This window comes from Aedes aegypti, chromosome 1 (assembly GCF_002204515.2).
Source record: "Aedes aegypti strain LVP_AGWG chromosome 1, AaegL5.0 Primary Assembly, whole genome shotgun sequence".
Lineage (NCBI taxonomy): Eukaryota > Metazoa > Arthropoda > Insecta > Diptera > Culicidae > Aedes > Aedes aegypti.
The window spans coordinates 306,515,445-306,533,219 of NC_035107.1; the positions used below are offsets into that span (position 1 = coordinate 306,515,445).

General features: G+C 40.6%; 1 protein-coding gene across 7 annotated transcripts in view; it reads right to left on the bottom strand.

Annotated features, from left to right (window-relative positions):
- Nucleotides 1-2,093: 2,093 nt before the first annotated feature.
- The window catches only part of LOC5565160 (ankyrin repeat and KH domain-containing protein mask), a 146,853-nt gene continuing 131,171 nt past the window's right edge, over nt 2,094-17,775 (bottom strand). For all 7 annotated transcript variants that reach the window (XM_021838443.1, XM_021838442.1, XM_021838445.1 and 4 more), the window contains one exon: nt 2,094-4,725. In XM_021838443.1, the coding sequence (XP_021694135.1) occupies nt 4,696-4,725 (30 nt within the window). In that variant the 3' untranslated portion in view covers nt 2,094-4,695. The remainder of the gene's footprint in view (nt 4,726-17,775) is intronic.

Consider the following 17,775-nt stretch of genomic DNA (forward strand, 5'->3'; position numbering starts at 1 on the left):
ATAAAAAGCATTCGATTGAATGAGGTGGCTCATACTGCCCCGTAGGGTGGCTCATAATGCCCCATATGGTTGGTGACCACGTAGAAAAACATGATTTTCCAAAAAGTTTCTGAAATAATTTGCAAGTTGATGTTAACATTAATTATCGACATAACATGGAAGATAACATTTTATAGTACAAGTCACTTGCATTTAAACCATAATTTTTGTTGTTTTTCTATGCATTCCATGACGTTTTCCTTAGGCGGCCCATATTGCCCCGATCACCCTTACGTGAAAAATAGAGCAATTTTCATCATATTTTGATCATTGCATAGTGAACTATAAAGGAACATATTGTTAAGCTCAAAGAGAAAATATATGTTGTAGTTTTTATAAAAAGCAGGGGTGGCACACTTGCCCCAAAGTCCGCTAACGATACCTATATTTCAGTTTACCGAAATTTGGATTATCCCACGGAAGAGCGGAATTACGTCAAAAGAAGTCATAGTTGGGTCGATTTGTGGCTCCGTGTATGGTCAGATAAAAGCTTAGACTGAGGACTGAGGGGATTCCATTATGAAGTAACACGGAATGATTGGAGAAATATTATCGCTTTCAAAAGCTTGGAAATAGTGCTAACCAACAGTACACTAAAGCACTTCTCAAAACCACAAACTAATATAAAAAACAAGCGAAATAATTGTGTAAACTAGACAGTGGGTACACGGGTTTTTCTGCAAACATCGGTTAAATAATTTCTGATGAACTCCTACAAGGATCGTCGAAAGAAATCCTGGAATATTGAAGAAGTCTAGGAGTGCTTTCTTAAGTAAGTTGCTTAAGTAATTGACGAAGAGAAGTGAAGTTAAATTTTGCAAGATCTGTTTTGAAAACTCAAAATGCACATTTGCCAGACAACTTTAATTTTGATGAAAATGTAGGAAAAATGTTTTTTTATTAGAATCTTGGCGAATTTTACATTATTTAGGCGACAGCAAGTCAGAAAGCTTATTCAATTTCAAAATTTTCGGAAACATAACCCAACTTTTATTCGTCAATTATAAAAAAAAACAATCGGATTCCTGGATAATATCCTACAGGATTGTCTTAAATCATAACTTAAAAAAGATCGTACAGAATCCGTGAAGACTTTTGTGTAGAAATAATCAGGAGAAAACATCCATGAAGATTTTACTAGAGATATTACTCTAATGTTACTTCATGAGGATTCTCTGGAATTCATGGGAGAGTTTTCAATAGATTTCCTGGATCATGTTTGGAACGATGTCTGGAAGAATCTGTGGAAGGTGGTGAAAGTAAAAAACAGGTGTGAAGCGAAAAGATAATCTGGGACTGCAATTTATAGTTTTCAATCCTTTTTTGGTAGTTACGAATGTCAGAGCTTCCCTATATAACCGATACAGACCGAACTTTTCTAAACTCATTAACTTTTCCAAACTCATCTTGACCTCCGTACTATCCTTGTCTTGGTTGATAGAACCGGCATGTTTTCATCTTCTGCCATATATACCTGTATTCCCTGCGTCATAAAGATGTTCGTCGCAGTGCTGCTGCCACCTTTCGATCAGCCCACACGCCCTTCCTTCAAGATGACACGAAGACCTCCAGTAGCATCAATCAATCGGATTTCGGATCAAAGGAATCCAACGATCTATTCCATTGCGGGATATTTTGTTCTGTCATTACTTATATTTTTCCTTTCATTTTTATATGGTTACTTTCCAAATATAATATATAATTTATAGAATAATAATAATATATAATAATAATAATCATTAATTAGTTAATAATCAGTAAATGTTTTTCCTTTTTTGCATCATTTTTTAATGTTTTTTCGTCATCATTTTTTTCTTGTTTTCATCATCATCATCATATATAGTTTTTAATCGTACGCTAATGCAATTGTTATCATACTTCCATTACTTGTTGTTTTTTCTTCTTTTTTTATTATTGTAACTATCAAGTTTTTACTTTCTTTCAATATTTACTGCATTGAATCAAGTGAACCGACTCATCATCATGTTCGGTTTGTTTTATATCATCATTGATAACGCGCGACGCTACTATCATCATCAGTGGTATTTCTCTGCTTCTCGAATCTATGCTTGCGTGTGTTCTTCTAATCAATATTTCGCAGCGAAAAGAATCGATTTAGCGAATTTTTGCTTCGGCGAACGATACCCCGTCATCTATCTATAGCCGGGCCCAATGCGGTGAGCTCGTTCCATTTTGGTCGGGACGAAAACTCAGGCCCAATTGAGTTTGACGTCGCCGACTTGGATGGAACTGGCCCAGGCCCCAACATCAGGCCCCGTGGATAGCGCGGATTCGATCGATCGCATTTGAATCATCATCAAGTCATCTACTGTGTTTTCTTGCCTAACAAACCAACCGGGGAAATAGGGGGAGGTTTAAACCTAGTTGGAAAATAATCATCGTCAGCGCTCTCTCTGTACTACAAGATACGCGCGAAAGGAAAAAAAAATGTGGTTATAGGGATAAAATCTAGCGTTTGTTTGTTGTTTTGCTCTACTGAATCATTACTGCCGCGCCAACTTTGGCTCCGCGCTCCTACTGCTTGCGTTTCTGCGATATATGTATTTAGTTTATTTTACTAAGCCCATTTTTTTTAAATCCACTACCAACAGCTTGCGTGTTTTTTTTTGTTTTAGTCACTACCAATGTTCATCATCGTTTCATCTATTGGTTTTCATTCATTTTTGTTTAGTAGTTGCGTAGTGTGTAAGTTATAATAGTACTAATTTTGTTTTACGAGTTGTATTCACTTCTCCCGAGGCCGCTCCCAGCCTGAATCGCCGACGACCAATTCGTATAAAGGATTTGCAGTGGGGTTTCCGATCAGAGCCCACTTTCAGTTTCTTTTTTTTTTGCGTTAATGTTTATGAATAGGAGAAAGTGAAAAATCCTAAGAGTACACACACCAATGTTTTTTTTTTAGGCGAGATATTTTGTTTCTTGTTATCATTCTTTACCATATTATGTTTTTTTAAACGTTATGTCATAGGTTTTACCATTTTTTGTGATTAGCAGCTTGTAATATTGGTTAAGAAAAAAGAAAAACGATTTCGCGGGTTAAGCTTGTTTTTTTGTTTACTGTGTTGCAACAGGCGCAGCGGGAAGGTATGAAAACAAAACCATCCGGAAATAAGGAAGGGAGATTTCCAAATCCATTGATATTGTTTTACGTGTAACATCAGCTCTGAATGAACAGCACACACCATTACCATCGTAGTAGGCGATGGATAGAACTTGTCGTAGTAAATGTAAGTAGTTTTATATGTACGTGTTGTATTTTGTGTTAGAAATACGTTAATTTTGCGTTAGAGTAACATTTTGTTTTGTAGATGGCTTTTTTATCGTAAAGAAGGGTTTTCTTCTTGTCAATAGCTATCATCCGTTTTGTATTCAATCAATGTTTTTAATTTATTTTTTTCTGAGTGTGGCGAACCATTTAAGTAGATGGCGCAAGTAGGTTATGTGTCAACCGAAATATATTTCAGGGGTTAAACAAATGATCATTCCTGTCTGAAATAACCTCCACGTTGTTTTTATGGAAAGCATGTAGTTTTTGACTAGCTTTAACTGTTGTTGATACAAATTTAAAATGTTGTTTGATAATTTGAAATAACTTCACATGTTTTTGTTCGTTTCGTTCGAAAATACAAGTTTTGAACATCTCTATAAATTAAATTTTAAACGGAAAAATTCTCTTCTATGGATGCTCAAAATGTGTTACTTTCGATCAAGGTGAACAAACACTTTTAAGGACATAAGACCGGCATATAAAAATTATATGAAACGAAGCATGTTAACTATGCAAAACGTGAGGGTTAAGTCCGAACAGGACTGACCAATTTGGGGATCATCTCCAACCCGTTCTACTGTCTGTCTTCTATTGCTTTCTCGTTTCCTTCCACTTGTGTGTGTCACAACTAAAAAACTCCAACCGGTCAATCTGTTTTCAAATCATGTTGTATATTTAAAGCAAAGCGGAATACTTCAAATTTCCAGCTCCGATATGCACACAAGGTTAGCTCTGCTGCCTTCACCCGGAAGCCAAACGTAATTTATACAGGAAAAAATATATATAAACCCAGCAATAAAACGATTTAAAACTAAAAAAAGACTGTCCAGAGTACACGTTCCATTCCAGCGAAAAAATACGACATAATTGCTATGCGACAAACTGTTTATCCATATTTTTCCAAAAACAAAAAAAAAAATCTAACCATAACTAAACAACGGTGTTATACAGTTGCGTGAGAGAGTATACAAGAAAACCAATGGGAATGGAAAGAAAGTTCAGTTCCTTTCTTTGCTTCGTTTCCAACCTGTTTGTGGTTTCTAACGTTTGCCTTTATGCCTACTAAATAAAGCAGTGATGGCTCGCACTAATCAAAGCGATTCCATTTGTGTGTTTTTTTTTCAGTGTGTTGTTGTAATCTTTCACTACGCGCGCGAACTTTATATCTTTCTGTGTATGTATGCTGTGTGAAAGAATGAACGTGGAAGTGTGTGTGTGATTCTGGGCGTTCGAAACATAAGCTGCACATCTACTAATCTGCACACTATGATGGGTTTTTTGCAAGTTTTCTCTTTTTCTCGCGGTTTTCGCCCACAAGACTTTCAAAAAATCAGTAACGCAGAACATTTACGGTCTGTGGTTTTCTCCTAGTGTCCACCCCACTTGGTGGGCCAACCCTGGAAAGAGAGGAAGAAAATGAGTGTACGGTTAGAAAAATGTGTCGTATTATTTATAGTTGATGTTCCGTTTCATTATTTTCGAAAGACAATTTTATTTTGAAAGACCTAAGAAACTGAAAAAAAATCACAAAAAAATAAGAGAGAGCACCCAAGCCTAAAATACAGAATAAAGCAAAAGACAGAATAGGACAAATATCAAGAAAAATAAGGTATGCAAACAGTAAGGACTTAAAGAAAAAAAAGACTGAAGGTACAAACGGCTGAACAAACAAAAAAGCAGAGAAAGTCAAAAACGATACGATCTGTGATCTGAAAAATTAACGATAAACTATCTAGTCAAAAAAGAAGCATAAAAGGTATGAAGAGGAAGAAATCAGAAGACAAAAAAAACAGTAATCAGAAAGTAAGACGATAGGCTATAATAGGAAGACAGAAAGCACAAAAACTAAAGGAACGAAGGTTCAAAGGAATAGAAGAGAGAAAAGAACAAAAAGCGACTAAGGCAAAAAAAACACGTCAGAATATAGAAGTAAGGTAAGAAAAAAGGGCCAACAAAATTCGAAGTAGAAAGGTTAAAAAACAAAAGCAAAACATAGGGAAATGTGTCGTCCATAATTTACGTTACGTCATAAGAGAGAGGTCATGATAACGAAATCTTCGAAATCCTCATACACAAAGTGTGAAATAAGGGTAAGGGAAGGAGGTTTGAAAATGATCAAGACATAATTTGTAGACGATTACAAAGACTAGAAGGCCGACACGGTCAGAAGGCAGATAGTAAGAAAGTAGGAAAGACCAAAAAGGTAGAGAATAACAGAAAGCCAGAAAGCAGAACCAAAGATTACAGAGAAATTATATTAAGAATAAAAAAATGTTGAGAAATCAAATATAAAAATGGGATACATAATACAGAAGCTCCAGAAGATGTAAAATAAATGAGAAATAAAAAAACAGTAAACAAAGATTTCAAAGACTAGAAGGCCGACCCTGTCAGAAAGTGGACAGTTAGAAAATAGAAAAGAATAAAAGGTAGAGAACAAACAGAAAGCAAGGAAGCACCACCACATACTACAGGGAGCAAAAATATTATGAATAAAAAAGAGATGATAAGTCAAATGTTATAATTAGATATATAACACAGAAGCTCGAGATCACTTAAAAAGGGAAAAAAAACAGTTAAACCTTCATGAGTCGATATCGACTCATGGAATCATACTAAAATCAAAATTTCATCGTTACTACGATGTTCCCACAAAGAGCTTTCCAAGGCAAAAGGCGGAATAGATCAAAATACAACGATGAGAACAGAAAGATATCTCTTTTCTTTAACCTTCCAGTCGTCGCGCGGTTTGCCACCGTCAGAGCCACCACGCTGCTGTTGTGAACGAAAAGCGAGGCTTTTTCAACAGTGTTGTACAAAATACAACAGCGCGACGACTGAAGTGGTAAAGACAGAAATAATCAGAATTGATGAAGGAAAGATCAGAAGTGCGAGAGAAAAAAGGCAGAAAACATCACAGGCCGCAAAGGATCAGAACAGAAAAAATGGAATAGAAAGCGGGAAAGACCATAAGACAAAAGAAGACAAGAGAAGAGTCGAAAAATTAACATAAAAAGACAGACACCAGGAAAAAAGCAGGGATAAAAAAGAGCAAAAGAGATCAAAGTAAAAAGCGTCAGAAAACGAAGGCAAAACAGCAGACAAAGGGTCGTTCATAAATTACGTCACGCTCTAGAGAGAAAAAGGACTTCATGATAATGTGACATTTATTCTATATTTCAAAGGCCCCATACACAAAGTGTGACACATGGGGCAGCAGGGACGACAGTCCAGGGGCTTAACGGACCCCCCCCCCCCCAGGACCTCTGCGAGTTGGGGAGTTGCCCAGGATGTGGTGAAGTTCGCAGTGGGCTCTGATGAACCTTCATAAAAACCACAAAAATCCGAATGCAACTCTGTCACAGCGACCGGTGCCGCTTAAAGTACCCTAGCCCAAACTAACAGGAGTGCCAACCGGCACATCAGGATTGATACCAGTGAGATCCTGATTATGGCATACTGGTCGCGATACAAACGGACAAGGCATGGAATTACGAGTAGGAGTGCTTCGAGCACATTGGGACCAACGCCAGTACGGCCCCAATTATGTATACTGGCAGCGCACGACAAAGGACAAGTAACGGTATATGTACTGGATAATATGCTTTGAGGCTGACAGCGGCGACATTCTACTCCCTTAGTAGGGTCGGGTGACACTGGCCCGAAACGGCGAGTGGGTTAATGGCGCAGGCTGCCCCCGTCCCGTAAAACCGTGGCAGGCCTTAGAGTACGTTCCAAATCCGTCGTCTGGTTGTTCCAACTGGGCGGGAGTAGGCTCAGATGCCATTACCTGACCTGCGCCGATCCGGCTCTGAACATAGTACCCCATAAAGGACTAAGTCAACCCTAGCATGGCCTCCCTGCTTGCATAGATAACCATGGGATTATAAAGGCGACTATTCCAACGGAGATGGATAGCGGCTCTTAGGGGGACCCATAAGAGATGATCAACCAAAACAAACAACTAGCGGAATGTGAAGGAGAGGCTTCTGGACCTATCAGTAACCGGCTAAGGTTCCCGCCAAGGAAGGAGGCGACCAACTTTATTGAAAACAGTGTGGGCAAAAGCCTAGATACTGTGACGACGGCAGGCACTGGCCGCTCCAGTGCAACATGTGTGGTGACCGATGGCCCGGGACTAATCGAGGCCATGGATCGCAATAGGGAGTACCTCCCAAAAATGCAGGTAGCTGCTGAGCAACTTGATGTCATCATCGAATATGTTAAAAGCAAAACAAATATCAGCAAAGACTTGAAAACAAGTCTACTGAAACTGCGACAATCAGTCCTAGCTGCAAAGCAGGACTACGAGAAAGCCAAGGAACAACTGGGCAAGGTAGAAGGCCAAAAAGACACTAGGTCGTGTCAGACCGAAGTGTTTTCCTTCACAGGCAACGCGAATATATCTGATGATATTATTCGATACGCGATGCGGAAGAGGGAAGCTTCCGGGGATGAATACGTGGCGAAAAGACGTATGGTTGCTAAGGGAAAAGTGACCTACGCGGCCGTCCTCCAAAGCGGAAAAGCTGGCACGAGCCAAGCCCCGCGATCAAGAGGACATGGCAACAAAGGAGAGGCCAACACCAATCCTAAGGCCAAGAAAGCCAAGAAAAAGGAGCCACGGGTTAACCGGAACCAGGCAGTGCATCCACAGGAACCACGGGCGCAAGGCAACAGCAACCCGTGGATACGAGTTGGAAATAAGAAAAAACAGAGGAAACCGAAAACGGAGCCCAAGGAGAGCGCTAAACCAAAAACAGCGAAACGTAGGAATTTAGGCGAAGCCCTCGTTATCAAAACGGAGGAAGCAAAATACGCCGAGGTTCTGAAGGCGATGCGAAGCACAGAGAAGCTATCGCCATTAGGCGCAGACGTTCGAAGCATAAGGCGAACTAGGATTGGTGAAATGATCCTAGTCTTAAAGAAGGACGCCAAGGAAAAGGGTGCAGTCTATAAGCAACTGGCACAAGAAGTACTTGGTGACGAGGTTGATGTAAGATCCCTTACTGCTGAAGCGACTCTCCAGTGTAAAAATCTGGATGAGGTCACCGATGCAGCGGAGGTCTCGGCTGCCCTCAAAGAGCAGTGTGACATCGACGTAGCCAGTAAGGCCATCCACCTTAGAAAGGGCCCGCAGGGCACTCAGGTGGCGGCGATCAGGCTGCCGGTCGCAGAGGCCAACAAAGCGAAGAACTTGGGCATACTCAAGGTAGGCTGGTCGGTTTGCCGGCTGAGCATACAACAGCCTCCTGAAGTTTGCTTCAAGTGTTTCGGGAAGGGCCATAAGTCGTGGAATTGCAATGGTCCCGACAGAAGTAAGATGTGCAGAAAATGCGGCGCTGAAGGCCATAGGGCAAGCGATTGTAAGCAAATCGCTAAGTGCCTAATATGTGTCGACAGAGCAGACAACGGACACTTAACGGGCGGACCCAAATGTCCGGGCACAAGCGGAGTATCAAAGCAGCCAAAACGGAAGTAACACAGTTAAATTTAAACCACTGTGATGCAGCCCAGCAGCTGCTTTGGCAGTCAGTCTCGGAAACCAAGACTGACGTGGTGTTATTATCGGACCCATACCGCATACCAGCCAACAACGGGAACTGGGTGGCGGATAGGTCTCAACAGCTAGCAGCTATAGGGACGACAGGACGATACCCAATCCAAGAAGTAGTCTCTAGCTCAAATGACGGTTTTGCGATAGCAAAAATCAACGGCGTGTTCTATTGCAGTTGTTACGCGCCCCCAAGGTGGTCGATTGAGGAATTTTCCCACATGGTTGACAGGATGATGGCCGAACTAGCTAATCGGCAGCCAGTAGTGATAGCTGGCGACTTTAATGCATGGGCAGTGGAGTGGGGTAGCCGCTGCACCAATCAAAGAGGCCAGCTATTGTTGGAATCCCTGGCCGCATTAAATGTAGAGCTGGCAAATGTGGGTACAGTGAGTACCTTCCGCAGAAATGGTGCAGAATCGATCATCGACGTGACGTTTTGTAGTCCTAACCTTTTAGGTACCATGAACTGGCGCGTTGATGACGGTTATACTCATAGCGATCATCAATCGATTCGCTATAGTATAATACCAGGCGGGCAGAAGGCAGCGCGATGTAACTCGACCCAAGCCCGAGGATGGAAAACAGCGCGCTTCGACGGCGAAGTATTCACTGAAGCCCTGAGGCGCGAACGAAACACTCTGGACCTAAACGGTGAAGAGCTAGTTGCTATGATATCACGAGCGTGTGATGCTTCCATGCCGAGAAAAGCCCCTCCTAGAGAGAACAGGCCGCCAGTGTATTGGTGGTGCGAATCAATTGCAAATCTTCGAGCAATCTGCCTTCGGGCTAGACGAAGAATGCAACGCGCACGCACAGAAGCACAAAGAGAGGAACGCGGTGCAGCATTCAGAGAGGCAAAGTTTGCTCTCAAAAAGGAAATCAAGAGTCGGAAACGGGCATGCTTTGAAAGCCTATGCGAGAGTGCCAATTCTAGTCCATGGGGTGACGCCTACAGAGTGGTAATGGCTAAGACCAAAGGAGCCATAGCGCCCCAAGAGAAATCGCCCGAGTTGCTGCGATCGATAATCGATGTACTCTTCCCGCACCATCCCATAAGCCCATGGCCCCCAGCGCCGTATGCGGCAGATGAAGGAGAAGAAGTGGCGAGAGTGACGAACGAAGAGCTGGCAGAAGTCGTGAAATCATTCGCGTCAAACAAGGCACCGGGACCCGATGGTATCCCGAATGTTGCCTTAAAAGCGACAGTGAACACGGATCCGGACATGTTCAGAACCACGATGCAACGCTGCATTGATCAAGGAATCTTCCCGGATGTATGGAAGCGACAGAAATTGGTGCTACTACCAAAGGCGGGGAAACCACCAGGTGACCCGTCGGCGTATAGACCTATCTGTCTACTAGATACGACGGGCAAGTTATTGGAGAGGTTGATTCTCAACAGACTAGTACCGTATACGGAGAGTGCGGACGGCCTGTCCAACAACCAGTTTGGATTCAGAAAAGGTAAATCTACTCTGGACGCCATCCAGTCGGTCGTTCAAACAGCTGAGGTGGCAATCGAGCAGAAAGGAGCGGCATCCGTTACTGCGCGGTTGTCACTCTGGATGTGAAGAATGCGTTCAACAGCGCAAGCTGGGAAGCAATAGCACACGCGCTTCACCGCCTCAAGGTACCGGTGCAGTTGTGTAAGCTTCTAGAAAGCTATTTTGATGGTAGGATTCTACTGTATGACACAGAGGAGGGGCAGAAAAGCGTTCGAATTACCGCGGGAGTACCTCAAGGTTCAATCCTGGGCCCGCTGTTATGGAATGCGATGTACGATGACGTACTGAGGCTGCCCCTTCCGACGGGTGTTAAGATTGTTGGCTTCGCCGACGATATCACCCTAGTGGTCTATGGTGAATCGATGGAGGAAGTAGAGTTGACAGCAGCGCACTCTATTTCCCTGGTTGAGGAATGGATGAAGTCTAGAAAACTAGGACTGGCCCGTCACAAGACTGAGGTGGTGGTGGTCAACAACCGCAAGTCCGAGCAACGGGCGCTTATCTCGGTAGGTGATTGCACCATAGAGTCCAAGCGATCCCTTAGGCATCTTGGGGTAATGATCGATGACAAGCTGAGCTTCGCTAGCCACGTTGAATATGCCTGTAAAAGGGCATCTACGGCTATAGCGGCGCTTTCGAGGATGATGTCTAACAGCTCTGCTGTAATTGCCAGCAAACGCAAGCTGCTGGCAAGCGTGGCGCTATCCATACTAAGGTATGGAGGACCAATCTGGTCAAAAGCGCTTAGAACGAACAGAAACCTAAAGCGGTTGGAAAGCACGTACAGGATAATGTGCTTAAGAGTAGCAAGTGCATACCGGACGGTATCTAAAGAGGCCGTGTGCATCATAGCCGGGATGACGCCCATCGGGCTCATCATCAAGGAAGATGTTCAATGCTTCAACCAAAGGGGTACCAGAGGAGTCCGCGACACGTGTAAAGAGTAAACGCTCAGAAGCTGGCAGCAGGAATGGGATAACTCCACTAAGGGTAGATGGACCCATCGACTAATACCAAATGTGTCAGATTGGTATGGTAGAAGCCATGGGGAAGTGAACTTCCACCTGACGCAGTTTCTGTCAGGACATGGTTGCTATAGACAGTACCTGCATAGGTTCGGGCACTCAGAATCTCCTGCGTGCCCCAATTGTGCTGGTGTAGAGGAAACAGCGGAGCATGTCGTGTTCGATTGCCCCCGTTTCATTGTTGTGAGAGGTCGCATGCTCACTACATGCGGAGGGGACACGTCCTCCGACAATGTTATAGAGAGAATGTGTGCGGATGCCGAGTGCTGGAATGCAGTAACTACGGCTGTCACTCACATTATGTTAGAATTGCAGCGTCTATGGCGCGCCGACCAAGAGTTGGCTGCAGAGGATTAGCCCTGCCGAGGCTGGTCCCTTGTAACATTGTTTAAGTCGGCTAGGAGAAGCAGTTTGCCTAGGCTACTTCTGCTACACGTGTTGTGCTATATGCACTGGTCCCTTCCCGAAGAAATACCGTAAGGTGGTTCCGGGGAGATGAGGGTCTGAGTCCAAGGGTCATGTCGATGCACTGTTCACCACTTGAGCAATTCTAAATGAATTGCTCATGCACAGTGCATAGGCTGGTTTTAGCGGGTCGTCGTTGGTGCGTCATCCCCGCATTCCCTGAGTTATCTTCTCAGGGGATCTGTTTGCAGATTTCCCCCTTGTAAAAAACAAAAAAAACAAAAAAAAAAAAAAGGGGGAAGTAAAGGGGTTTGAAGATTATCAAATTTGGCGAGACATAATCCATGGACGATTGCAAAGATTAGAAGGTCGATCCTGTCAGAAAGCAAAAAGTCTAAAAATAGAAAAGAACTAAAGGTAGAGAATAACAGAAAGCAAAAAAGTAGAACCACATACTAAAGAGAGCAAAAATACTAGGAATCAAAAAAGATGAGAAGTCATATATGAAAATTAAATACATATAATACTGAATATAATACTGAAGCTCCAGGAGACATAAAAAAGGATACGATATAAAGCACAGCAAACAAGAGCAAAAGGCGGATTAAATCAGAATACAACGATGAAATTCGAAAATGTCTCTTTTATTTTTCATAACAGAAATGGTCAGTGTAGAGAAGGTCAGAAGTGCGACTCGATTGTGCGAGAGAAAAAAAAAACCGAAAACACTACAGGCCACAAGGGATCAGAACAGAACAAAAATGAACATAAATCGGAAAAGACCATAAGACAAAGAAGAAAAAGATAATCATCAGGAAAAAAGAAGGGACAAATTGCTCCAAAGCGAATGGAACGAGAAGAAGAAAATAACAGAAACGACAGAAGATCAAAAAGTCAGATTGCAAAAAGGTCTGTAAACTGAGAAGGAAGACGAAAATCAAGTAACATAATCGACTTTTCTTCATTATTTTTTTTACGAATAAATGTAAAAGTCCAGCAAACGAAGGTCTAAATGCCTAACAGAGGATAGAAGAAATCTGAGAGTATAGAAAAACTTGAGGAATACTAAAATATGTCTAAAGACAGAAGAGTTTAAAAGTAAAAAAAAACAACACAACAAGTACCAAAAAAACGAAAAGTGAAAGAGGCCTGATGACAGGAAAAAGAACACAAAGTTAAATAAAAACAAAATATTAGAAGGCGGATAAGGTCAAATGATCGAAATAAGGCAGATAAATACCTGAAATATGAAATACCCATACGGAAAGCAGGAAAATAAAGCACCATGAAACATGAAGGAAGCATAAAATTCCCAAGGAAAGAATAAGACAAAAAGCGCTCAAAATCAAAAATAAACAAACCAGCAGAGGATCAGAAAGCAGAAATGACCCCAGACAACCAGAATGTACATATAACGAAATCACCTTTTGCGTTAAGCGATGCTTATATGTGCAAAGATTCCGTATAGGATGTCGTCAAAAGCCTTATGCGTACAAAAGTGGTGGCGATATATGTGCATAATTTATATGATGAAAATTGACATGCAATGCGAGTGGACAGATTTTATTACGAATTAATTGTTAACCTTACACGACTTAGTTTATGATAACAATTTAAATTTGACAGTTGCTACGGATTGATTCGACTTCCTTCATACGTTTATACGGAACGAAACAAAATGCACTGACGAAATCAGAAAAAAGCGTTCTGTGCGAGGAAATTCATCAATCAAACGATTTCATTCACAATTTTGTGTGGGTGTGATGTAATTCGCACAAATAAACGACTTTTTACGTAGATTGTTATGCGACTTCTGGTTGTCTGGGACTACAGAATAGATCGACCTGAGAGTGAAAATCCAGAAAAAATTAATAATGGCAGAAAACTAAGAGAAAGCAATAGAGAGAACAAGTGTCCAAAAGACGTTTTTTTACATAGAAGAAGAAAGAAAAGACAGACAGTAGCTAAAACAAAAACACAAAACACAGATACTAGAGAACCAGAAAGCTAATGGAATAAACTAAGGTGAGCAAACAGAAAAAAAAAAATAGAAAACGCATAAGGACAGAAAACGGGAGGAAGCAGCAAGAAGAAAATCGGAAACGCTAACAAAATGCCGAAATCAGCAAAAATGCAGAATAGGACAAAAATCAGAAAGAAGAACGTACAAAGGTATGAAATACTAAATATCGATGAGGAAGTAGAAAATTCAAGCAAAAAAAAGAAACAGAACAGATGAACAGAAGAGAAGGCATAAAAACCAAAAAGATACGATTGTTAATCGATTAATGATGAACGATTTAGTAGAATAAGAACTTGACTTGAGAACCAAACAGCGCTTCGCGTTGAAAATTTATCACATTGGACACCACCAGCAAGCAAGCAATTTGATTGATTTTCAATGCCAAATGTCAAATCCTCCAGTCTAGACCTTAAAAGGTCTAGAAATCCCTAAAACGTCCATTGTCGTCATTTTTAAACCTTCCCTCTAAAAAAACAGTGGGCAAGAGTATAAAGCGGAAGAGAGCAAAATACAACGATGAAATCAGTTGTATTTTGTATATCTCTCTTATTTTGAGACAGAAATGGTCGGAATGCTACAAGAAAGGGGTCATGCACAAATTACGTCACGCTCCAAGGGGGGGAGGGAGTCGAGCCAAGCGTGACAAGCCTTACAAAAATTTCGGAGGACTCATACAAAAAATGTGACAAAGGGGGGGAGGGGTCGAAAAAGTTGAAATTTAGCGTGACATAATTTGTGTACCATCCCAAACGTCTGAAATAGGAATGTAAGAAGGCAGAAAAGACCACAGACGGACAGGACAGAAATAAATAGAATCTTTCCTACACATAAAGGTGAAAGGCCTACATAAAAGGTCAAAATGCCAAAAAGAATAAGAAAAGGGTAGGAAATTTAAGTAAGTAGAAAAAAATGCTCTGAATACAGAAAAACGTATAAAAAATAAACACCATACAGTAGGGACCCAGTTTTGTCAGCCCCTCGATGAATGAAAAAATGGCTGACAAAATGGGGAACCTTCAAAGCATAAAATTGGGTCATATTTTTTGTTACTGTTTTTAAAATTGTGACGTGTTAATATTTGCTTATGAACCATGTTTACAACCTACATAGACTTTTAAGGGGGCGAGGGACATGGGCGTAGCCCGGTTTATGGTTTACCAGGAGGGAGAAGAGCGGCCCTTAAGAATGAACCTGCACGCCTAGTTTCTTTTTCGTGAACTTGGCTGTGTTTTTCGATTTTAACCAATAATTGTCAGGTTGCTAAGTAACGAAGCACGGTTTATTGATACTTGAGATCTTATGGAATTTATTTGTCGATTACTGGGCTGTGCATACCTCCATTGCGGGCTGTTGATAAAACCTTCGAACATTTTCTGGCAAGATATTTTGAAAAAAACCTGGTTGTTTGGTAGACTCTATAAGTTTAATAATATATCATGACGTAAGTATTGAATAAATACGAGTGCTGGAGACAGTCCTTGAATAATTCAAACACAAGAATAATTCCCGAAGTAAAAATGTTCTATCTTACAGAGGGCAGGAAAAAAAAATGATTAAATGGTAGAAATAAGGTAGCAGATTCTAGAAAGACGGAATACCCATAAAGTCAAATTTACAGAACACCAAGTATCATAATAAAATGAAGAAAGCGTAAAAGCCCAGAAGGCAGAATAAGAAAGCCCGTAGAGTGAAGGATTGAATATACAAAACGGTAAATAGTAAAAAGAAGAGGACAAGATAGGCTCAAAAGCAAAAAAAAACAAGATACCATAGGAACAGAAAGCACACAAGACCCAAAAAGGACCAGATTTGAAGGTGAAAATCCAAAAATAATGGGCCCTATTCCGGATTTCACTCTCGGTGACAAATAGGTGAAGTGATCACTTTCCTATTACGGATATCACCTAAGTGAGAAAATGTGGAGAAGTTCATCGCAAGTGATAGATCGCATGAACACGAGCTATGGACCAATGCACGAGTTCACTAATTTGACATTTGAGCGGTGCCGAATTCACTCGTTGCCATGGTCACGTAAATTACACGGCACCGCTAAAACATCAACGAGTGAACTCGTGCATTGGTTCATTACGAATGGCACGCTACCCGGCGAAGATCGACAAAAGCAATCACTTGAAGTGGAAACTTTTCACCGCCGTTCGGGTAGTTGAAGAGTTGTCACGTAAAAAAGAACAAGTTTAAAACAGCATTTTTTATGCTTTTTGTTTAACAAATTTTATGTTTTTGTTATTCGTGGAAGCAGAACACTATATTTAGTCCCGATTTGCTGTTAAAAAGTAATGTATTGGCCTTAATTTTTTTGTGGGAAAGTGAGGCAAGAATCGAACAAAACATTTTTTTTCCGCTCGCTATACGCAAAAGAAAGAAAGGTCAACTCAAACGCTGTAGAAAATTTCTGCTTATTGACAGAAATCTCATGAACATTTTTGTAATTGCAAATTAGACAATAGATGTGGGCCTACACATGTAAAAAAAAATGTAGCGGAATAATAACTACGTAGTTGGAGCTACTGGAGGAGGCTCAAAAACATAAATTGTTTCATTGTTAACTTCAAATTTCTTGACCGAAATGATCATGATATTTTCAACAAAGAACTATATTTCAATTTACATTTCTTCTCAACTGGGTAGAGATGGGCAAAATGATCAAATTTTGAGAGCGAATCGTAGGTGACTCACTCACAAAAGTGAATCGACTCTTTTGATCGATTCGGTGACTCATTTTATAAAACCAAAAATGAATGTTGTATTTTACACAAGAGATAACAAGTAAAACATTTTTTGTAGGAGAATATTTTTCGTACAGCAACTTTAACTATTAATACATGTCCGAATTGTTTGACTATGATAATTCCAACTCTAAAATATGATTCCTAGTGAATTTTTAAGCCCTCTTCTAATATATTCGGTGCAAATGAATCATGACTCTTTTGAAAAGAACCGTGATTCGTTCATTCACTTTCGAGAGTCGACTCTTTTGAATGATTCGTGAGTGAGTCGCCCATCTCTACAATTGGGTACTGCCATTAAAGACAAATTAAATCATTGAACAATTCTGAATAGATTTGAATTTCACCCGCATCGAGATAAGCGATTACTTTTCTGTTCAGCAGTAAACCAGCCTTTTTCAATAAACTCACAGATAAAAAGATTCCCTATAATTGAAGTTCTGTTTGCGTTCACCACTATGTAAAATACATTAAAGTATTTACTAGTCGGCAAAACCCTTTTTCTAATTCTCTACCAAACCAGTAAATCCTTGCCTATGAAATTCAAAAGGCATCCCACGCTTGTAGGAACACAAATGCAATTCTTGTTAGACTTATCTCATGTTCTACATAATCAATTAAAACTGTTAAGTCATTCGAATTATTGATTATAATTTGGATAATCTGATTGAAATTTAATAGTTCATATCCACGTGAAAGTTTCAAATCAACTTTCAAAATCGCACCAAACAAACCTGTATTTTAATCTTTATGAAGGGGGGTCGGGCCTGATGTAGTGGTTAACACACGCCTCTCACGCCGAGGACCTGGGATCGAATCCCATCCCCGAGATAGTCACAAAAAAAAAAATTAGTGACGACTTCCTTCGGAAGGGAAGTAAAGCCGTTGGTCCCGAGATGAACTAGCCCAGGGCTGAAAATCTCGTTGATAAAGATAGAAAAAAAAATTAATCTTTATGTAATTATCGATACATTGATTCAAAACTGAACAATTCTAATCAGGCAAATAATAAACGAAGACATTTATATTACAGGTATGTTCCGTTTTTATCAACACGATCGGCGATTTTCAGTTGATAAAAACGGAACCGTGACAAAAACGGAATAATTTTCTTAGACAAAATATTTTACAAATTTGAAATGAAAATTTCAGTTTTGTCAGGATAATACTCATTTCATCATATAA